Genomic DNA, 24,176 nt, shown 5'->3' with positions numbered 1-24,176 from the left:
GGTCAACCGAACTCAGAAAGCCAGTGGTTTTTATTTGATCTTCAGAAAACAGATTCTAGCAGTTCAGTAAAATGTGATCACTGTGGCACCTGTGTGTTTAGGAAAAATATCGAATTGCAGTTTGATTTTTGAGCTAATTTGTTGAGGTTTTGTTGAATAATCATCGTGTAATAGATTTGAAACATGATTTAGCGTTATCACATGAGACACCATCCAAAAACGGTCACACAAGGATGAAATTTGTAATTGTTTCTGGGTGTTTTTTGCTCATTTTTCACTGTAATATAAAGTCCTGCACCTCTATGGAAACAACCAAACCATGACTAGAAGAATAAAGAAATGCCATAAATCATAAAAAAAGCAAAGGTTGGGAAAAAAGCTTGATTCAATATGTCCACAGGTGTTACCAAACCTGGAAAACTCTACATTCTATCAATATTTGACAATTTCCATGTTTCCAGCCTCTACAAACTTTTTCTCTCTACTGTTCTCATCATCTGTAAAAAGAACAGATCAAACTTTAATGGGTTCTTCTTTCACCTATGTCAAGTGCTTTCTGAGATTAAAATTAAAAACATTTTTCATTTGACGCTGTTTGAACATCAATATCTCAGAAACTATTAAGGTCAATGGCTTTGATTTTCCTCTTAGTCTCTCCTGAAAACTCAGAATTTTTGTCACATCACCGTCAGTCACAGCTGAGTCACTTATGGCTTCACGTTTGCATCGAGAAATGCAGAATTTTTTGTTTTTCACAGAATCGAGACACTAAAATTAGTTTATTTTTGGTGATTTTTTTCATGAGACATTGATTTTAATGACATTTTTTAGAGATAACCTGCCTTTCAAATCTACTTGTGGGTATGTAGGACAGATCTTTATTATTATAGAGCGAATTCAGGTGTAATTTTTGTGATTTATTTGACAGGCGCTGCTGTTTTGAAGATCAAAAAACCATACAGCTAATTATTAGATAGTGGAAATAATGTAGCACACGTTGAGGGGATTTTCCTCTCAGTCTCTAAAAACTCTGAATTTTTGTCATGTAACTGTCGCTCACAGCCGAGTCACTTTTGGCTTCAAGTTTGCATTGAGAAACATAGAATTTTTAGTTTTTTACTGAATTTAGATACTATAAATTGTTTATTTTTGGAGAATTTTATAATGAGACATTGATTTTAGCCCAGAGTTGCTGATAACTGGCTGTTTTTAGAGATAACCTGCCTCTCAAATCTGCTGGTGTCACAATAATACAACAGATACAGTAAACCCTGGTTTTTGGAGCTCAGGTTAAATATTCTAAAATGTGATTTATTGATGTCATTGTCTAAAAGTGGAAGAATAAATTGTCGCTGCAGCTCCGAGTTCAGAGAACCTCACCGCTTCCTGAAACAACACGTTGAACCGCCTGTTTGGCTTTTTTTTTTTTTTTATTAACGTCTCCTCCTCACGTTCTCCCCTCAAACCGCCCTCCTTCCTGTTCCCTCCCCCCTCCATAACCCCAACCCCGCCGCCGCCTCTCCTCCTCCTCCCCCCCGGCTGTGGGAAAGCCATTTTATCAGCGTCTGTCCGTTGTTCTCTGGTGGGGATAGATACAGAGAAGATAGATGAGTGTTTTGACATGGAGAGTGTTAGACAAACATTCTTATCAGGTCCGCCACTTTAGACCGACCCCCCGAAACCGTCTCCTGAACCAGGGACGGACCAGATGAGAGGGGGAGGAGGCGAGGAGGGGGGAGAGGGACAGATTTTAGCGTTTTGATCAGCGAGGGAGCCGGTCCGGCGGCGGGGCCCGAGGCTGCCGGTGAAGCCGCCGTTAATCCCGTCCAGTTCAACTCCAGCTCGTTCATTTATCCTCAGATGTGCGGCGCCGCCTCTAAACTCCGGCCCGCCGCACTCGGAGCTGTCTCAAGTTTTAAAATAGATGGATCAGTCCCGCTGCCTGCCTGCCTGCCTGCTGGCTATCTGGCTCTATCTGGGCTGCAGCAGGCTCAGACCACAGCCGTCACTGCCATCCCTCCGCACTTATCTCCACACTTTGAGGAAGTGCACAAGAAGTTTCCCCCGTTTGAACCGGCCGGGACGCCGGCGTCGGACTCCCCCTGCTGGCGCTCGTCGCTCGGCCCCAGAGGCTCCGAGGGTTCAGGTCAAGTTCAAGCCGCAATGCTGATTTAGCCGATTCCTTCAAAGGCCGTCATGCGGTCGGAGCTGTGGGTCGTGTTTCATCCAGCAGGGGCTCAGGAGGATGTTCTCCAGGATGCTGCATGTTTTCTACCAGCGTCTTCAAATAAAACTCCTCTTTAAAGCGTTAAGGAGCTCTTTAAAGTGGCTTCTCTATCGTATTTGTAGAAAAATTAACTCTCAGTAAACACTTGTCTGCAGGTGTGAAAAGCAAAATCACCAAAAAGACACCATTCATCACAGCTAAAAACTGTAAAAGCAGACAAAAATGTTGCATTTCAGACGGTCCTTGAACTACTCATCTGTGTTGTTGTTTTTTTAACACAATCTGTTCCAAATGTTTTATTTTTGCTTTTTTTTGATGAAACAGAATAAAGCGATTTTTAAAAATTGGATATCACAATTGTACATAAAATATGATTAGTTCAAGGACAGTCGGAAATGTTTTTGACTGTGATAAATTACACCATTTATCAGAGCCAGAAATTATAAAAATAGAACAAACAACTTTCAGACGGTCCTTGAAGTACTCATCTGTTTGTTTTTTATTTACAGAATCTGGTGCAAATGTTTTATTTAATTGATTTATTATTATTTTTAATGAAACAGAATAACGTGATTTTTTTTAATTGAATATGTCATTTGTCTGTACATAATATGATTAGTTCAAGGACTTTCAAAAAGGGTTTTGGCAAATATTTGCCAAAATGACACCATTTATCAGAGCCTGAAACTGGAAAAACAAAAAAACTGTTGGATTTTCAACTTTTAGAAGGTCCTTGAACTGCTCATCTGTTTTATTTTGTTTTTTTTTATTCACAGAATCAGGTCCAAATGTTATATTTTTGGCAGCTTTTTAAAAAAATAATACAGAAGAAAGCTTTTGTTTTTAAATTGAATATTACAATTTAGGGCTGCACAGTGGAGTAGTGTTTAGCACTTTCTCCTTGCAGCTAGAAGATCCCTGGTTCACGTCCCGGCTTTCCCGGGATCTTTCTGCATGGAGTTTGCATGTTCTCCCTGTGCATGCGTGGGTTCTCTCCGGGTACTCCGGCTTCCTCCCACAGTCCAAAAATATGCTGAGGTTAATTGATGATTCTAAATTGCCCGTAGGTGTGAATGTGAGAGTGATTGTTTGTCTCTGTATGTAGCCCTGTGACAGACTGGTGACCTGTCTAGGGTGTCCCCTGCCTTCACCTGAGTCAGCTGGGATAGACTCCAGCCCCCCCATGACCCTAGTGAGGATTAAGTGGTGTATAGATAATGGATGGATGGATATTGCAATTTATGTACAAAAAGTATGATTACTTCAAGGACATTTGGAAAGATTTTTGGCTGATAAATAGTGTGATAAATTACACTTTTTATCAGAGCCAGAAAAATTTAATCATTTGGTTTAGCAAGATTCTGTAAAAAGCTAAAAATTCGACGTCCTTGATGCAACCGTGAAGCTACCACTGAGTCATCTGTGAGCGGCAGTCATGTGACAAAAATTCAGAGTTTTCTGGTGAATAATCAGAATAAATGTAACTTTTGTTTAGTATATTTTGTCATTTCTGTCATTCTGTCCCATTCTGCACAGAAGACATTTCTTCATTCTCTCTCCTCCTCAGATTGTATACTGCAGTGAAAAATGAGCCCACATTTAGTTAAAAGGTTGATAAACCCACACTGAGCTTGTTTCTTCCACCCTGGTGTTAAACCTTCCTCCTCCTCTTCCTCAGATGAGCTGGAGTTGGGTGATGAAGGCAGCAGCGTGGTGGCTGTCAGAGATCTGCATCCAGACACCACATGGGGCCCCTACCCAGGAATCGTCCAATCAGAGAGCAGCACGGAGGACCAGGAGGCGGAGGTAAGAGAGCCCAGTGTTTGACAGCGAAGGTAAATCCTGAGGCTCTGACATGAAGCAGCGTTATTCACATCATGATGAGGAGCAGCAGGAAAACAACGAGGCTGAAGTTGGATTTTATAGCTCTTGTTTTGTGTTTTCGATCAAACAGAAGATTGCAGACATTTTAGAGAATTTAATCCTGTTCTGGGCTTTAATTAATTACTTTATAAAATAATTTACAGCTAAATTGTTTAGAAAATACACTGATTCAATTTCTCCTTTATTCAAAAAACTATCAACAAAACTTCACAAATACACAAACTTTAAAAATGAGTTTGCTGGGTTGGATCAAGATTGACTGATACGTTGTTAGTTTGTTTTTTCATGGCTGAGGCCAATTTTTAGTAATCAAAGAGACTGATAATCAGTATTTAGAACTACTGCACAAAATCTTGTTGTGTAAAAAAACACAAAACTTTCTTGGAATGACAAATCTGGAATGCTAAATATCGGGCCGAGCTGGTAATTTATTGATTTGTTGAACTGTTTATCATGCTTAAAAGTCAAACATTTTCCACTTCCAGCTCTTCAGATGTGGTGATTTACTGCTTTTAACTCTTTTATATGATTGTAAATCGATATCTGCGGCCTTTTTGTGGTGTCAGTTGATAAAACAAGCATCTCTGGGATGTTGTTCCTCCTTTTATAGATGGTAAAATGACTTTAATTAATCAGAAATATATATATATATATATATATATATATATATATATATATATATATATATATATATATATATATATATGTGTGTGTGTGTGTGTGTGTTACCCTCTGAACTCCAAGGAGTGTCTGGGTGTCTTTTTTTTGTTCCTGTAGAAGAAAAATAGTGGCTGTACATACTACAGATATTTAATTTATTTCTCTGCCTAGATGTTATTTTATTGATCCAGTAGCTTTGATTTTCCTCTCATTCTCTCTGTGGAAACACTGCCTGCACCTGAAAACTCTCTGAATTTTTGTCACATAACTGTCCGTCACAGCTGAGTCATTTTTAGCTTCATGTTTGAGTTGAGAAATGCAGAATTTTTAGTTTTTTGCAGAATCTCTATCCTGTAAATGGTTGATTTTTGGTGAATTTTATAATGAGACGTTAATTTGAATGACATTTCTAGCCCAGAGTTGCTAAAAAAATGGTGTCATTTTGAGTATTTTTTTATAGACAACCTGCCTTTCATATCTGCTGGTGGATATGGAGGATGGATCTTTATTATTATAAATATTTTTAGTGTTTTATTGACAGGAGAAGGTTAAAAAAAAAATTCAACACATTATTTAATAGTGGAAATAACGCACACACTCATAAAACTCTCAGATTTTTTATCACATCACTATCAGTCATAGCTGAGTCATTTATAGCTTCACATTTGCATCGAGAAATGCAGAATTTTTAGTTTTTTACCGAATCTAGATACTGTATATGGTTGATTTGTGGCACATTATTTAATAGTGGAAATAATAATAACACGCAGCCTTTTATAGTATTATAATTTGTCATGTACGTGTTGGTGACTTCTGGATTCTGATTGGACGGGTCAGAGGTCAGATGGTGGGATATCAGGGAGTTGGTGCATCTTATCACGTGTTTGTAAAAGGAACACGCGTGTTCTGGGGCGTAGCGGCACCGGATGGAGTCGACCCGGTCGCTGCATCACGCCTCAGACGGTTTGATCACATGATGCTGGGAGAAGCTTCCTCTGCATCCACGGTTCACTCAGAGTCCAGTAATCTGCTGCACATCCAGGCCTTCCTCCTCCATCCTCCTCCAGCTCTCCTGTTCCCTCCTCACCCCTCCCCGCCTCCCCCATCTCCTCCCCGCCCTCCCCAGACGTCCGCCTGCCTTTTATCTCCACATGGCGCCATCCTCCTGGACAACAAACCCCAGTGATTGATTCCTGCGTGATAGGCTCTAATTTCTGAGATTTCGTTTATTATCGGTGCGCGGATGCATGAGTGTGTGTGTGTGTGTGTGTGTGTGTGTGTGTGTGTGTGTGTGTGTGTGTGTGTACGTGCACAAACTCTCCCCCCTCCCTGCCTCACCCCTTCACCTTTCATTCCTCCCCCACGCCGCCGTCCTCATCTTCCTCCTCCTCCGAACCGTACATTTGTATGTTAAGCATCTTCTAAAAAAAAACCCAAACATTTTCTGTCTCTTCTTCCTCGTTTTCCGTCCTCACCCCTCTGCCTCCCCCGTTCCTCCCCCCTCCTATCTGAAGGAGTGAGGAGACGGACCTTCGGTATCTGCCTGAGATAGTGGCTGTAATCTCACATTCCTCCTGTGTTTCTCCCCCCTGTCACTCCACATCCTCCATCCCTCCCTGCCTCACCCGCCGCCTCCCCCCCGGGTCAGCAGGGGTCACGGCGATCCTCCTCGGAGTGTTGGAGAGGAGAAATCGACTCATTGGCTCAGGATTTTTACTACGAAAACACGGCGGATGTTAAGGAAAAGCTTTTATTTGGATATAAGTATTAAAAAGCACGTTTTGAACGCAGTAAAAGAAGATGATGATTATTATTATTATTATTATTTTTATTATTATTACTGGACGATGATTCTGCACATTTTCAATCATAACCACATTTTGACAGGAATGTATTTTCTTCTACAAGTCAGTCAAATTCACCTCAAATCATCACATTTTCACCAAAGATTTCTGCTCAACCATCTTTAATCTGCCTGAAACTTTTCTTATTAAACACAGACTATATTTGTGACATTTTAGATTGATACATCGTGTGTTTTCTGGCATTTTGATTATTAAAAATTGCCAGTCGACCCACTTTCAGCAGATTATTGAGCCTGTTTAAACAACGATATCTCATTAATTATTGAAGATAAAAACCTGAAGTTTTCTGTTATTTCTCATGTCAAAATAAAAAAATTTAAAAAATCTCATTCTCAACCATCTTTGATTTATTGAATTTTTTGAAGCATAAATACAGTTATTTATAAAGATAAATATTTATGATATATTTATTTATATATGTATTTAAAAATAAAGATATAAAGATTATAAATCTGTTTTTTCCTCACTTTTTTCTTTAAAACTTCAGTCAATTAATTCAGTAAATTGTTATTAAATCTCAAATTGTTAAATTTTTAGAACAATTCCTGCTCATTTATCTTCGATTTGTTTGAAATTTTAATAGAATAAAATATGAATATTTATAAAGATATCTGTGAAATTATAGGTTGATGTATAAAATGCTTTGCAAGATAATTTCTTGATAACCATCTGTCAGCTCACTTTCAGCTGTTTTTTTCCATCACTTTTTTCTTTGAAACTTGAGACTGTTTGAACAACATCATCTCAGAAACTATTAAAGATAAAAACTGAATTTTTTTACTGTTTTTCTCACCTGTTATTGATTCAAAATCTATAAAACTGGACAAGTAGAGCAAATAATCGTCTATTTTTAGCATCTAATTTATTAATTTCTTTATTTTATTTATTTTCTTTTTCATTTACTTCTCTTTTACCTTTTTTCAAATGTATTTATTTATTTACTATTACTGCTATTGTTAGTAGTAGTATTAGTATTATTATTATCATCATTATTAGCCTTATGTCTATGGTTTTGCCCTGTATTTTCTTTTATTCACTCTTTTTGGTTCTTTTATTACTTTATTTGGTGTTTTTGTATTGATTCATTTTGAAAGTATTTTCCCACATTAAAAAAATTGAAGCTATCCAGTAAAGTCTAGCCTTTTAGCACATAATACAAAAATAATTATTAATGCAAAAGTCAAATGGTGATATTTTCTGAACCACATGTAGCTGCATGTAACAGTAATACAAAATTAAACTTTATTGTTTTTAAACAGCCTCAAATGTGAGAAAAAAATGCTAAAAGTGGGTCGACAGGCAATTTTAAAATATACAAAAATATTTAGTATATCAATCTAAAATTTCACAGATGGTATTTTAAATATTCATAGTTTTTAATTAATGTTTATATTTCTAATTAACTTTACCAATAAAATTAATTCAATACGTTCAATAAATTGTTTAAAAACTGAACTAGAAATGTGGAAAATCACACTAAGATGGCTGAAAGTCACTATTAGTTTATGCACAAGCTTTAAATGTAAGTAATTTAATCAAAATTATTAGTTAACAATGAATAAAATGACAGAATTCACACAACATTTATCACAACCTTAAGAAGAAAACTCAAAGTGAATCCATGAAAAACAGCAAAATAAAATGTAGAAAAGCTGCTCAAAGTGGTCTAATAATCATTTCCAAAGCTGTATTCTAGATTTTTATAGCTACTCTACATCCTGACATGTTTTCTTAGTTGGTTTTATCACTTTGAATGCTTTATATGCAGCGTTTAGGTGTTAAAACTGTTCTTTCTTTGTGTAAATAGTAAATGATGAGCTGCTTTAGAGTCCCTCACTGATGTTGGAGACTTTAGATGACGCTGGTTTTTTCCTTCCTTAAATTTTTTTCAGCTGCAAACTCACTGCGGTTCAGACGTTTAGCTCTCAGATACAGTAAGTGAAGTACAGTTATCATGAACTTCTGCTGTGACTCAAATCAGACTTTAAAGTGAAACACTTCTGATGAGTTCCAGAAAAAGTACCTTTGACTTCTGCTTAGTTTCTATCAGCTCATCAAACCGAAGCTGTTATCTGTAGCGTCAGATAAAACAGTCCAATAAACAGACGGTTTAACGAAAACCGGACATCGTTGGACCTGAGATAAAATATTCTAAACTCCACAAAGTTTTCACCAAAATAAGACTCAAAACTGATACGAAAAGTTGTCATTAATTCAGGTTTTATCTTATTTTTTGATTCATCAGGAAATAGACGGAGCCTAAACCATTTATCCACCATTTCTCTATTCTGTAACAGTTCCTTAACGATCATATTTTAAATATGAAGCATAAATAAACCATCTAAACAAGTTTAAAAGCAACGTTAACTTTTTAAAAATTGCAGTTTATTGTTTGGTGTCTTGTTTTTCTCAGTTTGTGTTTCGTTTTTGTTGCTTTGTCTCTTTTTGACAATTTGTGTTCCTCTTATGTCATTTTGTGTCTCTTTGTGGTGGTTGTGTCTCCACATTTTATCGATATTTAACTGTTTCCATGTTTGAAAACTTTTTCTCTCTGCTCATCATGTGTAGAAAGATATTTCTCCATGCTGAATGTATCTCCAACAACTTGCTGCTCTGTTCACTGTTTCTGAACCATGATGCATTTATTTTATTCATCCAGTAGCTTTGATTTTCCTCTCAGGTTGAAAATGTGCAAAATAATTTGAAATGTTACCTAATAACATTAAACTAGTCCAAAATTACTTAAAAATAGTCTAAAATGAACCAAAAACTGTCTAAAATTACTTGAACTTCATTTGAAACGACTCAAAATGTGTTTAAATGACAGTTCAACCTGACAATTCTCTTAATTTTAGAATTTTTCTCAGTCATAGCTTCACGTTTGTGGCAGAAAGCACTAAGAAAGTTTAGTTTTTTTTTACAGAATCTGGTGTCTAGAAACAGTTGCTTTTGATGAATTTTTGGTTAAGGCACGTAGAATAGAGTGATTTTGAATAAAATATCCCAATTTTGCATCTAGATTTGGTTGATTTTCCCAACAGAACTGCACGTCACACATGATTATGACCATCTGGAAGCTGAAAATCTGACAGTTCTTTCCGTTTTTACAATTTCTGACTAATGTTGTAATTTTTGTGATTTTTAAAAAGATGACACACCTTTCAAACCCGTTCAGAGGGTAAATTTAGGTTTTTTTAATCAGAATATGATCCATAGAAACTGTTAGAGAATGGAGAAATGGTGGGTAAACAGTTCCAGGATTTTTGTCTGGTGAATATCTTTGGTTAATTTCTGAATGTGATGTGCAGAATAAATAGATTTTGGTGAAAAATCACTATTTAAGCTCAGATCTGGAAACTTTTTTCTGACCAAACTGTCCTTAAAAGATGAGCAGTTCACAGACTGTAGGAAATCCAAGAACTCGTTCTATGATAAACTGTGTCATTTGCTGATTTTTAACCCTTCTTTAAGGCCTAGCTGCAGATTTTTAGGACTCAGAGGTTCATTGTGGACCAGTGTAGAGTTCTCTGGTGTCTTTGCTGAGTGTTATTGTTAGTTTGTCGCTTGTGAGAAGTCGTTGTGATGAGATCCGACGCTCGCTCTCCCTCCACCAGATCTCCTTCATTAGATTAGCGGTGTGTTAACTGGCCTGTGTCATATGGAAATCCTGCCATTTGCATCTCTTGAGAAGGAGGCGTAAAGCCATTTATCTATTTAAATATATTCTGTCTGATATGGCTGTTGGACTTTAGAACAGCCTGTAATAATGTTTACTGATCAACCGATCAGCTGGCTGCTGATTCCTCACACTTTTTGGTTGAGTGAACAACCAGGTCCTCCTCTGCGAGCCTCCCATGGCAACCCAGGAGCTCCTCCGATTGGATCGCACAAAACAAATCTGATATTATATCTGCTCTGCCTCTGATTGGATCCTGCTTTAATTAACTGATAGTGCGAGTGCGTGCGATTGGACCCAAGTTGCGCGACTGAAATTTTAGCTGAAGGATGAAGCGCCGCTGCAGTAAGAGTTGGTGGCATCTGTTGCATCCTCCCGGAGGACGGAGGAGGCGGCTGCCGTTGTTGCATCTCCTCCAGCAGCAGCTCACTCCACCCGACGCTGTGCTTCGTGGAAAGGCAGCCCGAAGGCACGATCCTAGAAGGAGCAGAGTAGGGGAGTTCAAAGCGTTATCACGAGCCCAACGTCTTTTCATCATGTTTTAGAAACAAGCGTTCGCACTAATCCCCCAATAATCTCTCCAGGAGAACTGGGGCGATAAGGCGCCGCCACCCACGGCTTTTCAAACACTTTTTGGGTAGTCTCTCCTCGCTCTCTCCCCTCCATCCTCCACCTCCTTCTCCTCCTTCTTCTCCCCTGGAAGGACGAGTGAAGGTGATCCTCCTCCTCCTCCTCCTCGTTCCCTCTCCAGCTCTTCTCCTTCTGTTTTTTTTTATTTTTTGTGCATTGAGTCGGTTTGTTTACATCCCGATTCTGATCTCCAGAGTTTATCTGGACTCATCAACAGTGTTTCTCTGCCTCTCTGTTTCTTTCTCCCTCCTCCGCCCATCAAATTAGAATGTTAATTAAAATGCTGCTCCTTCAGAAGATGACAAATCGATGATTACGGTGAGTGTTGAGGCACCTTCTGCGATGCCCCCCAGAAGAACAACGTGAGGAACAGTTTGCAGGAAGAGTTTCAAGCCGCTGTATTCTTGCCGTTACCTGCGTTGTTTTTTTTTTTTTGTTTGTTTTTTTAAAGTACCAGAGTCCTTCCACTATCTTCCCGTAACATGTTTAAATGTTTTCGATAACTCCTCCTGCAGCCCGAGGCCCGTACAGAACTGGTGATACGAGCCCAGGCTTATCTCTGCTGGCTCATGGGTGGTGAAGGTGGGTCGGACGTGTTCGTTTCAGTGTCATTTGCCCAAAAAAATGCTCGTTTACGTGGCTGAGAAGCATTTAATTTCCTTTGTCCTCTATTTCCTGTTTTAAGGATGCAGAGGAGGGAGTTTTGTATTTTTGTACTTTCTAGCTCGCCTTAATCCCAACACCAACTGGAGCATTTTTGATTTTAAATGTAGTGAATCAGATCAAACTTTAATGGGTTCTTCCTTCATCTTTGCTCCACCTTTTTGCCAAGTTTTGTGAATTTTAGTCTTGTAGTTTTGATGTAATCTCACTGAGAAACAAACAAACTGGAGTAAAAACCAGGAATTAATTTGCACAAACCACTTGTTTTCCTTTCTTTTAGGGCAACAAACATTTGAATAACTAAACTTTATGGCTGATTACAGGAACTTAATCACAAATGACAAACATAAACTAGAATTTTTCGTATGATTTATTCAGCAAAAATTCGAAAAACCTGAAATCAGTGTCCACAGGTGTTAAAATACTGGAAAAAAAAGAAGTCTCTGCATGCTACAGATAATTAACTCTGTATATTTTTGCATTCTACTCTGCTTATCATCAGTAGAAAGATGTTTCTCCATGCTGAATGTATCTCCAACAACTTGCTCCTCTGTTCACTGTTTCTGAGCCATGATGCATTTATTTTATTCATCCAGTAGCTTTGATTTTCCTCTCAGTCTCTCGTGTCGTCTCAGTTTTGTATCTTTTCTGTCACATTTGTGCTGTTTTATTTCTCATTTTTGTTGTTTTGTCTCTTGTTTTTGTGTTTTGTCTTCCTTTTATATCATTTTGCGTCTCTCTGTGGAAACACTGCCTGCAGTTCAATCTGAAAACTGTTTTTTTGTCTTATTAATGTGTTTTTGAATAAGACATGTAGCAAAAACAATGATTTGGATGAAAAATCACAATTTTAGGGTTAGATTTGATTAGTTTTCCTCAGCGTACTTCTACTTAACCTGCTCTGATTCTTCATCTACAGTAACTTTACTATATTTAATGAATCCTTGCAAAGTTTTACCTTCATACTATGAATATTTCTTACTTATTTTACACGTTTGCATCTAAATATTTATTGTGATTCCTGTTGATCAGATCTCCTTATAATCCACGTTTACCTCCACCTGTCATTTGATTTGTCCTGACGGTTGAGAGAGGAAGAAATGCAGTAAAAATGAACAGGATGAAATAAGAGAGAGGACGAGGAGCTGAGCAGGAAGCCTAGAAGGGAAGGTTTGAGGAGGTGAGTTGAACGTGGAGGAGGAGTTGATGAGTTGGAGGCAGTGACTGGCTGGTATCTGCATCTCGCTGTCATCTGCAGGCTGGAGGAGGAGGAGGAGGAGGAGGAAGAGGGAAAACCTCTATCCTCTGTATCTCTGAGCCTCATCTCCGGCAGTTCAGGAGCCCGCTTTCCAAGAGTGCCTCATTTTCAAATCTCTTATCTCGGCCCCCGTTTTAAGTATCGCAGTTTTATATTTTTACATGTCATTTGCATGCAGCTCATCAAACCTGCCTCCCTCTAGTTTCTTTTCCTTTTTCTTCCTCCTCCGAGGTGCTGCGATATGTGCGGCTGTGCATGAGCGCCCCGGCACAAGGGAATAAGCCCCGGAGAGCCGGGGGCAAATGCTGTACCGACAATATTTGTACCTCGTGAGCAGAATGTACAGTGTAGAGAAGTATCCTGTGTCTGTGTGTGTTTGTACGAGGGGAGGCGGATGAGAGTAGGTTTCTGATGTTTATCTGCCTTCCTTTTCTTCTTTGTATTTTTGGAGGATTCACACAGTGACCTCTTTGTTTGGGACAGTCAGTCCGGCCCTCCAACCCCCTGGATCGGGGGGAAGAAACCATTTCCTGAAGCCGAGAGATGGAACGGGAGAGAAAAGAGGTGGAGATAGTGACGGACGGGGAGGAGGCAGGAACGACAGAGGAAGAGAATCGGAGATTAAGGAAAGAAAGGAAAGAAAAGAGGCGCATGAAAGGAAGGAGACAGTGAAAGAGGAGACGGGAGGAAGAGGGTGAACTGGATGATTGAATGAATGATTCTGGGAGAGGAGTGAATGAATGAACGCCGGTTGAAAAGGTCAGCCGGGGAGCAGGGCGGCTTATTAAATTCCCATCGAGAGCGGCACAAAACATCTGAAACGCTTAATGCAGGAGAGGATTTTAGAGGGAAATACTCGAATCTGCAGCGTGTCGGAGCCGACGGTTAATTATTGATAAATCTGAGGCACGAAACTGCACCTGAGTTACTTAAAGATACGTCTTATCTTGAAGAAAAAAACAAAGATTTTAACATTCCAACAACTAAACTGCATTTTTAATTATATTTCCCTCAAAATGCAATTAAAAATGCAGCTTTGTTGTATAGAAACATCATTTTCTGTAGACTAAGTTGCAGCATTTTGGCCCTGAAAGTTAATTATTGATCATTCAGAATCACTTTTCTCAAAAATTAACCTCAATTAATCAAAGGTGCTTCTAAATTTAAAGCAAGCCCCAAAGATTTTTAACATTCCTACACAACTAAACTGCTTTTTCTATTATATTCCCCTTTTAACATAATTAAAATAATTATGTTTAATTCCTCAAAAATACTTCTAATTCTAAGGCAAAACCCCAAAATTTTGTATTTTATCTGACATAGTTCTCCACAAAACTACAGTCTTATACAGCTTAACTGTGTTCTCACATTTTGAGGGAAATTTGTGGTTTTTAAGTGCAACAAAGTCCAAATTCGGAGACAACGGACGAAGACGAGGGTATAAACGAGAAACTAGACTTTCACCCCAAAGACCAAGAGTTTGCATCCCATAATGGACAACCCACCATCAGTCTCCAACCTCAATTTAGTTTTCTCTCATCGTTTACTTTCAGTTTTTACTCTTTCTGGTTCCATTTATGCCCCAATACCAACACAGTTCCTCAAAAATGCTTCTAATCCTAACAGAAAACCCAAAGATATTTGTTTTACGTGACGTAGTTCAACCAAATCTCCACAAAATAATGTTCTTCTACAACAAAACTGCATTGTCAATTATGATTTTAGGAGAGCATAATTCCAGCTTAAAAAAGCCACAGAGTCCATGTTTGGAGACAATCGTGGAGGATGAAGGTACAATCCAGAAACTAGACTTTCACCCTGAAAGCCAAGAGTTTGCGTCTCATGATGGACAACAAACCATCCATTTCCAACCTCAGTCTGGTTTTTGCTCATCGTTTACTTTCAGTTTTTGCTCTTTCTGGTTCAGTTTAGACCCAAAAACTACAACTGTTCCTGAAAAATACTTGTAATCCTAAGACAAAACCCCAAACTTTTTATTTTACATGACACACTTCAACCAAATCTCCACAAAATAATGTTTTTCTACAACTAAACTTTGTGTAGACCAGAGTTCATGCACTGTGATGAATTAAACACCATTCAAATCTCTAACATGAGTTTAATTTTCTCTCATTTACTTTTGGTTTTTCAGTTGCAGCATGTTGGACTTCTGAATGACTTTTCTGAAAACTTCACTTCCTCAAACGTGCTTCTAAACCTCAGAAAAAAAACCCAAAGAGTTTTGTTTTACGTGACTTATTCGGACTCACCGGATGTGGTAGAAAAATAGATCATATTATCTCTAGGAGCCTCTCTGCACATTACTGTTGACTTTAAAGGCCTCAGACAACAAACTTCTAATTAATTTAAGGTTCTGCTGACCCCATGTGAGCCTGAGCAACATTTAACATCAATTAAACCTGGCAGACTAAAGCTTATCCTGCTTTATATGATTTAAATCTATCACAGTTTCTAAATCTCCTCTAAAAACATACACTTCTGTGTGAATTTTACACTGTTGATTTGCTGTTTTGTTGTTTTAACCCTTCTGTGAAGCATTTTTGTAACAAAAAATGCTACTTAAATGCAGCATATTGGTTTAAAAATGGCCTATAAAACACTAAATATAATTGTACACCACATAGTAATATAGCTGTAAAAAGTCACTTCAGAAGCCTTTATTGTGTAAAACTTGATTTTCAAAGCTTCCTACAGACATTAAACTCATCACTTTGTCTGTTTAAGCTCTCGGGGTTATTGCCGGGTGTGTTTTTCGTTTAATGACGTGCAGCCGGTCGTGTCCACAGCAGAGTAAACCATATCAGACGAGGTGAGGCAGCACTGAGACGTAGACGTGGCTCTGCTCATTTGCATAAACAAACACTTTTATTCCCCAGCGAGGCAGTAAAACTGTAACCGTTGACAGCTGTGCAGAGAAATCTTCATCTGCTGCTGGAGTTTCTCTTAAATGGAGTTCACACGCTGTCAGATATGAAGGTTTTTATCTGTACTTTTAAATATAATACACTGTTATCTTACAGATTTTCTCTGTTTTGTTAAATTTCAGATAATTACTAGTAAAATCACATTTTAAAGGTAGTATTTAAATGTTAAATGTAAGAAAACAGGCCAAACCACTAAAAAATGTCAACAGCAGTAATCTTACAGTATCTACTTTTATAATGTTTGATGTTAAAATTTTACTATTTTTACTGTTTTTACATCTACAAAAATGTTATTTTACAAGTATTTGCAATTACAATGGGAAAATATATTAATTTAAATGCTTAAATGCTGACTGCTTAAACAACAAAACTAAACAAAAATATATAAATAATGTCCACATTAACCATCTTTATTCAATTTGAAGAAAAATTGTGCAATTTAAGGAATAAAAAATAATTTCAATAATTTAACAGTTATTTTATACATTTATTCAAACTACATATAATATCTAAGAAAATCGAAGAATTAAAATAATAATTTATATTGTAGAAAAAATAAAAATGGCCAAAACTTTACATAATGTCCACATCAAAGTCTTTTTTTTGCGTTTTTTTGCTGTACTTTTACAATGTGACCATAAATTCCACTGTTTTACTGTATTTAAAATATCATTATTTTACAGGTTTCTTGAGTTTTTTTGAAAAAGAAAAAAATGTATGTTTAGGAATAGAAAATTATCAATAATTTTTTAACCTATTTTTTTTTTACTATTATTTTACACAGATTTTTTTTTCCTGTCATGTATTTTAAAAATAATTTTAGTAAGTTTAATAATTTTAAGAGTTATTTTATAGATTAGTCAAACTACATATAGAAAGAAAATCAAAGAATAAAAATGATAATTTACATTTAAAAAAATAACTGGCCAAAACTTTTTTTTTCTACTTTTACCATGAGTTTTACTGTATTTACTGCAATGATCTCATTTTAATTTTTTCTTCTTAGTTTCGACAGTTTTTGAACGTTAAGTTGTTCTATTGTTTATGAAAGAATTTTTCAGGCACTTTTGCTGCAGATTTTCTCTATTTTTAACAGTGAATTACACATTAGATGAGGTTAGATGTCTGGACGAGTTCAGGGAAAGTTCTTCTCCTCCTCATCATCATCATCCTCATCATGGCTGCTGTGTGGTTTGGAGGGAGGAGGGGGGAGGACGGGTGAGGATCCATTCTGATACTGAAGAAAATGAAGAAATGAAATCAGCTCGGCATCATTTGCATTCAGGTTTTATCGGCGGAGGAGGAAGAGGAGGAAGAGGAGGAAGAGGAGGAAGAGGAGGAGGGCGTTTTCAGGCCTGATAAGGAGGAGGGCGTCGCTGGGGGGGAGGAAGGTGTGAGGATGGGAGCCGACTTTGGTGGGAAGAGGAGGAAGGTGGATGCAGAGTGGGCTCTGGGTGAGGAGGGGGGTTAATATCAGACCAATAATTAGATTCGCTATCGTGGCGGCGGCAGCAGCGGGGATCAGGCAGATTAAAGCCGGGCTCCAGGCTGCTTCATATTCATGAGGGGACGGGGTCCGGGCCAGGGGCTTAGACTGCAGCTCAAAGACTCTCCTCCGGCTGAGGGGGCTTAAGGCAGCGGCTCTCCACCGAGATGGAGCTCCGGCTGACGGCCCCCCGATAGGTGGAGGGCCGGGGGAGGAGGGGGAGGAGGGGGAGGAAGGAGTCTTTAATAGAGGTCTAAACCCCGGGTTAGTTCTGATCAATATGATCAATATTCTGTCAATAACAGCCAGTAGAGAGGAAAAACGAGACAATAAGACCTGAAGATGTAATAGAGGAAAGAAATGTCCCACCACAAGGGGGCGCTGCCACAGATTTGACCACATTTTTAGTAAATAAACCTGAAACCGTATATCACAAAATTAGATGTTTCACATCATTCAAAACTGTGTAGTTTAAGGATTGAAAAATCATTTGAATAGGATAAACTGTTGTTTTATAGATTAGACAAACTACATATAATATCTAAGAATATCAAAGAAAAAATGTACCTTGTAAAAACATCTATCCTGTGATTTTAGTAGTTTTAATCTGTCACTAAATTTAAAAAAATTGAAAATCAGTGAAAAAATAGGAAATAGTTCAAAAAATTATTGTGAAAAAATGGTCTTTTATAATATAATTCATCGGAAAAATCCTGTTAACTTCACGGGACCTTGTAAAATCTTTCCAATCACGTTTTGCTGTGACTGTTCGAACAATACTGGAACTATTAGTGCCTCTGAATACATTTTACTTTCACTTTCACACCCATAGGCAGGTTTTGGTCAACTAGTGTTGTTTTTTCACATTTGATTTGTTGCTTCCTGAGCATGTGAGAGTTAATTTGTTGTTTGGCTCAAAGCGTTTCCTCTCGTCGTAAAAGATCAAAGAGTTTGTTTAATTTCCAGAGTTGATTCACTGGTGATGTTGACGTTGGTAATTCTTCTATCAACCATGTTCATCTGTTATCATTATTAGAAACCCTGCAGGTGACAAGTCGGAGTTGTTGTTCACCTTAAAGATCTTCAATCATCGAATGATCAAAAGTATGAAGCGTTTCCTGGTTCTGTCATTCGGAGTTCAACCGTCTGAACCCCAAAAGGCATCGAAATCCAGTTTATCTTTAAAAGACATCACCAGAATGACAACATTTATCAGCTTTTGCACCAAAACATGAAATTCTGAGCTCTTAGCACAACTAACAAGCCAAAATTCAGAGAGTTTTCAGCTGAACTGCAGGCAGTGTTTCCACAGAAAGACTGAGAGGAAAATCAAAGCTACTGGATCAATAAATTAAATGCAGCATGGCTCAGAAACAGTGAACAGAGGAGCAAGTTGTTGGAGATACATTCAGCATGGAGAAACATCTTTCTACAGATGGTTGCTTCATGGTTGCTCTGTTTCCATAGATTTGCAGGACTTTATATTGAAGTAAATGTAAAAAAACACCCAGAAACTGCTTGGAGTTCAGTTAAAGACTTAGTTAAACCTAAAAAATGTCTCCTTGAGGCTCCAGTCTTCATTCATTCATTCCTGTTGGATTTATTTGAAGCTTCTGAGATCCAGAAAGCTTCTTGGTGCCTCCTGAGAAACTTCAACCCCATGAATGAACGTTTGGCCTCTAAACAAGGAAACTTTCCGATGTTTTCCAGCTGTTCTCGAAGGAAAATACAACTTTATTGTCGTGTAGTTCCTCTCCTTCGATGGATTAAAGGGTTTAGCTGCTGGGTGAACTTCGTCAGGGTGACTCTTTGTGGGTTCGGACACGTTCTCCGGACACGTTCTCCGTCCGACTGTTGGCCGTTGGAGCTGCTGAGATGGGCGTGGGACCAGCAGAAGTGAAAAGCGTTGTTGATACCATCCGGCGGCCTCTCGGTCCTCCTTAACTCGGCCCACATCTCTGGCATCGGCGTCCTCCGCTGGCCTGGTTAATTACACACTCAGTCTGGCCCTGCGCCTCTCCAACTCATTATCTGCCGTGTTGTGTTGTTGTGTGTGCGACTGTAAAGTGTGTTAAATGGCGTGTTCTCCTTGTTGCCGGTTGACACTGTAGATTATCTGCTGCTGCTGTCGTTGGTTCCGTCCTGGTTTAGTCCTGCGAGTTTGTTTCCTCCGAGAAGCCAGCAATCGATGGGCTTCTCCTTTAAATTCAGCTCTGCTCGTATACGGAGGACGACGGATGGATCTAAACGTGGTCGTTCATGTGTTTGCATGCTACTGTAGCTCCTCAAGTGTTTCCTGAATCCCAATGAGACCACAGGCAGCCCACTAAATAAACGTCTTCCTGCACTGATGTCTGAAACGGTACATATTCTGCACGTTTACAGTCATTTTGGGGTCTTCTAGATTCTGTATGCTTGCTTTAATGTTCAAAAACACATTGTGTTCCTGCTGTTTTCGAAAAGTTTCAAGATTCTGCTTGTAAAAATCAAAAAACTTGACCTGATTTAAATGTGTCCACCATCCCCGTTGAAGTAGCCTCTCAGTGCAGTGACGCTCTGCTCCCAGTGCTCCTGTAACACTCCATCAAAGTCCTGTTATTTTAACATGTTTAGTACCTTCAGTCATCAAATGATCAAAAATATGAAGCATTTCCTGGTTCTGTCAGTCTGAATTTAACCGTCCGAACCCCAAAAAGCATTGGAAGGCATTTTATCTATAAAGGCAATCTCTGTAATGATGACATTTATCAGCATTTTCCACCAAAACAAGAAATTCTGAACTCTTAGCCCAACTAACAAGCCAAAATTGTGAGAGTTTTCAGGTTGAACTGCAGGCAGTGTTTCCACAGAGATACCTTGAACCTACTGGATCAACAGCACATATTCTACACATTTACAACTTTATAACGTTATTTTGGGGTTTTTCTAGATTCTGTTTAACTGCTTTAATGTTCAAAAACACCTTTCTTTCAAAAACTTTCAAAACTCGCCTTGTAAAAATCTAAAAACTTTACCTGATTTAAACATCGCTGCCATCCCTGTTGAAGTGGCCTCCCAGTGCAGTGACGCTCTGCTCCCAGCGCTCCTGTAACACTCCTTCAAAGTCCTGTTATTTAAGCATGTTCAGTATCTTCAATCATCAAATGATCAAAAATCTGAAGCGTTTACCTGTCTGAACCTCAAAAGTCTTCAAAAAGAAATCACTATAATGACAACATTTATCAGTGTTTGCTCCAAAACAAGACATTCGGAGTTTTCAGTTGAACTGCAGGCAGTGTTTCCACAGAAATAAAACTCAAACACAAATGCGACAGAAAAAAAACTAAACTGATGACAAGAGCGACTGAGAGGAAAATCAAAGCTACTGGATGAATAAAATAAATGCATCATGGCTCAGAAACAGTGAACAGAGGAGCAAGTTGTTGGAGATACATTCAGCATGGAGAAACATCTTTTTACAGATGATAAGCAGAGTGGAGAGAAAAAGTCTGGAGAGGCTGGAAACATGGAAATAGTCCAATAGCTATAGTATTTGTCTGTATTTATGGTGGTGCTAGCTGTACTGTTTCTCCTCTAACAACCAAATCTCCCCTCAGGAAATAATAAAGTATTTTTATTCTATTCTATTTACAATATAACTAAGCAAAAACACAAAAAAGGAATAGTTGTAGACCCACAAACCAAAGAAAATGCAAATAAACTAGTTCAAATTAACAAAAAATAGGTTAATTAGTACTAAATAACACCATTTAGAGTAAATAAAGTAGTACATTATTGTTTCTTTTTCCTCAAAACCAGTAAAAATGTGGTTCTACCATTAATAAATCATGTTGTGCTCATAGAGGAAGAAGTCTTACTAGTTCTTAAATAGTAGACGATGAAACAGCATCACACTGTTATTATTTAGGTCTTTGAGGATGGAGCCTGTGTGAGCGAGTGTTTCTCATTTCTCCTTTCGCTTTGTATATGAGTGTGTGTGTTACTGAGCTCTCCCCGTTGCCCTATCATGGTGAATTCCAAAGCCGTGGCCATGATGAATTAGTCTGAAACAAATTAGCGGTACTTACAGCTCAGACGGCTCCAGCATTGGGTTACAAATTAAAACAAAAGCAGCCGTATCTCCACATCAGCGCTAGTTCCCCATGAAATACAATACGCTGTGCCTCAGTCAGACTGAGAGGCTTCCTTCCTTCTGTCCTTCGCCTCTCGTCTCTGCAGGCAGCGTCCATCTTCTTCAGGTGTTTCAAGTCTCGAGTGGGAGCTGTGTGATCGCATTATTCAGACGCAGGAGCGACAAGTTTTCACCTTACGGAGGACGGCGTCGACAATAATCACTTTATTTGTAGAGCATCTTTAAAAACCAGTGCGACAAAGTGCTTTAGAAACAACAGAGACACATGCAGAAAACTATAAATAAGTAGAAAAAATTAAATAATATTGTATATAATGTAATTAAATTAAAAAACAACACGTCGTAGCACAAAACCAAGCCAGAAAACAACAAACACAAGACACAAAATTACATCAGCACACAAACCAATAGAAACAACGGAGAAAACTGCAAAAACGAGGCACAAAATGCCCACAAAGATATGCAATTTGTGTACCTTTTTCTGAACGTCTTCTTATTTTTTTATTATTTATGGCATTAGAGCTTTCTTTTCTGTTTCCATAGAGGCAAAGGAATTTATATTGTTTTACAAAATGAACCCACAGTGCAGAAAAAATGTCAGGAGTAAAAAGAAAACACCTTGGAATTTAGAGGGTTAAAAGAAGAAGATGTGATAGAGTTTAGGTGGTGGCCTCCAGTCTTAAATCTGACCCAGGAACAGCCTGAAGCATCTCGTCTGAGGACCTGAGGCTGTGCTCAGGTTGATAAGAAGAGAGCAGCTCTGAAATGTATTCTGGAGCTAAAATCAATCCTTAAACAAATTCCAGAGCAGGGAGGCTGAAGGTGGTGAGATGTGGTCGGTTCTCCTGGTTTTAGTTAAAAGTCTAACAGCTGGAAAGGACATCTAGAATATCTTTAAAATATACATAGAAATGCTTGGATCTTGAAAGCATTTCTTAGATGATAAAATCAAGACTGGATGAGCTGCTGATGTGAGACCAGAGAGCTAAAAAAACAAACAAATAAGTAAAATGCCTGCATGTTTTAGCTTTTATTTTTATAACTTGATTTGTTCGTGCAGGTGCTGTGGACTGATATCAAGAATCTCCTGTCAAACTCTTCACACTTGCCGTCCTTCATGTTGATAAACTTTAATGCTTCTTGTCTTTTTAAAAGAATGTATTTCACTTGTGGTTTTGTTCATCAGCCTCCATTAACCTTCTGAACTCCAGCTAGTTTCTGGGTGTTTCGTTTGCTCCTGTCACATTTTTCTTCACTGTGGGCTCATTTTTTACTGCAGTATAAAGTCCTGAACCTCTATGGAAACAGAACAAATACGACTAGAAGGAGAGAGGATGAAGAAATGTCTTCTGTGCAGAAGGACACAGCTACAATGCCATAAATTCTAAAAAAAATCACCATTATTGGAACAAAAATGATGGCTTTACATACTATAGGTATTTCACAACCTCTACAAACTTCATTTGAAAGATGTTTCTCCATGCTGAATGTATCGTCCAACAACTTGCTCCTCTGTTCACTGTTTCTGAGCCATGCTGCATTTATTTTATTGATCCAGTTCACCTGAAAACTCCCAGAATTTTTGTCACCTGATTGTTGGTTACAGTTGAGTCAGTCATGGCTTTTCAGTTGTGTTGAGAAATGCAGAATTTATTGTTTTTTTCCAGAATGTGGTTATTGAAAATGATTTATTTTTGGCAAATTTCTTAAATGAAGCATGCAAGATAAATTTATAGAATTTCACCTGATGTAAACATATGTGGTAAGTTCAAAATTGTTCTGTTTTTACAGTTTCTTGCTGATAAATGGTGTATTTTTGTTGGTTTTTTGCAGAAGAAAACCTGTTTTTCAATCTTATCTGCAGGATCTATAGTCCGGTGGGTTAAATATCACCATGATTAATCATCATACTGGAATAACACATCTTTTAGTGATCTGTATTTCTTTTTATTCTGATCTTCCATCTCCATAAATGTCCTCTTGTCTCTGTCTTGAATCTCCATATAGTTATAAAAGACAGTTTAAATCCCCACTGCAGTGATTACTCTGACAAAAACGCAGCTTTAAATGTAGATGGAATCCTAAATCTCAAGCTCCTGATTAGATTTCATAACGTCCTATATGTTTTATTGAACTGTTTAATTTAAAGCCACTGCACATTAAACATTTGGTTCTGCCAAGGACTCTGTGTTCTCTAATGAAGAGCATTTAGAGAAGAAGTGAGCAGGAGAGGAAGCAGCTTTTTTTTTTTTTGTGGTCAGTTTATTACAGATGGAAAGAATGGAGGTCAGATACATGAGCAATGAGGATACTTATCAGTCTGCGTAATCCTTTTTTCAGCCAAATGCACCAAATGTGCCAGTTTGTATGAAGCACACTTCATGTTCAGGGCAGTTCTTCCTCTCAGAAAGCCAAGTTTACACGCTCATCACCTTGTCTTCAAACGCAGCAGCACTGACAACACAAACAAATAATAACAGAATGTTTAATTGTAAGATTTTTATTGCAAGACAGTGAACTCTTTGTTTTTTGAGCAAAAAACATACTTTAACTTGGAATTTATACACATTAAAGTCCTGTAATGCAGCATTAATGCATGAAGCTGCCTTTAAGTGCGACAGATAAAAGCACTTAATGAGCAGGAAGCAGCTGAGTGTCAACTTTGACCTTATCCAGTGTTCAGATGGTGAGCTGAGAGGATTGTCGGGTCCAGAACTGAGGAAATGCTTCCTCTTGGTGGACAAACAACG

The 24,176-nt window shown here is 38.1% G+C and overlaps 1 protein-coding gene across 1 annotated transcript in view; it reads left to right on the top strand.

The window, feature by feature from the left end:
• zfpm1 (zinc finger protein, FOG family member 1) overlaps positions 1–24,176 on the top strand; it is a 157,186-nt gene that overhangs the window by 116,361 nt on the left and 16,649 nt on the right. Inside the window, exon 4 of the mRNA XM_055009111.1 lies at positions 3,906–4,033. Within this exon, the coding sequence (XP_054865086.1) occupies positions 3,906–4,033 (128 nt within the window). The remainder of the gene's footprint in view (positions 1–3,905; positions 4,034–24,176) is intronic.

The sequence above is a fragment of the Amphiprion ocellaris genome, chromosome 3 (genome assembly GCF_022539595.1).
Source record: "Amphiprion ocellaris isolate individual 3 ecotype Okinawa chromosome 3, ASM2253959v1, whole genome shotgun sequence".
Taxonomy (NCBI): domain Eukaryota; kingdom Metazoa; phylum Chordata; class Actinopteri; family Pomacentridae; genus Amphiprion; species Amphiprion ocellaris.
This window is presented reverse-complemented; position numbering and strand designations above follow the sequence as displayed.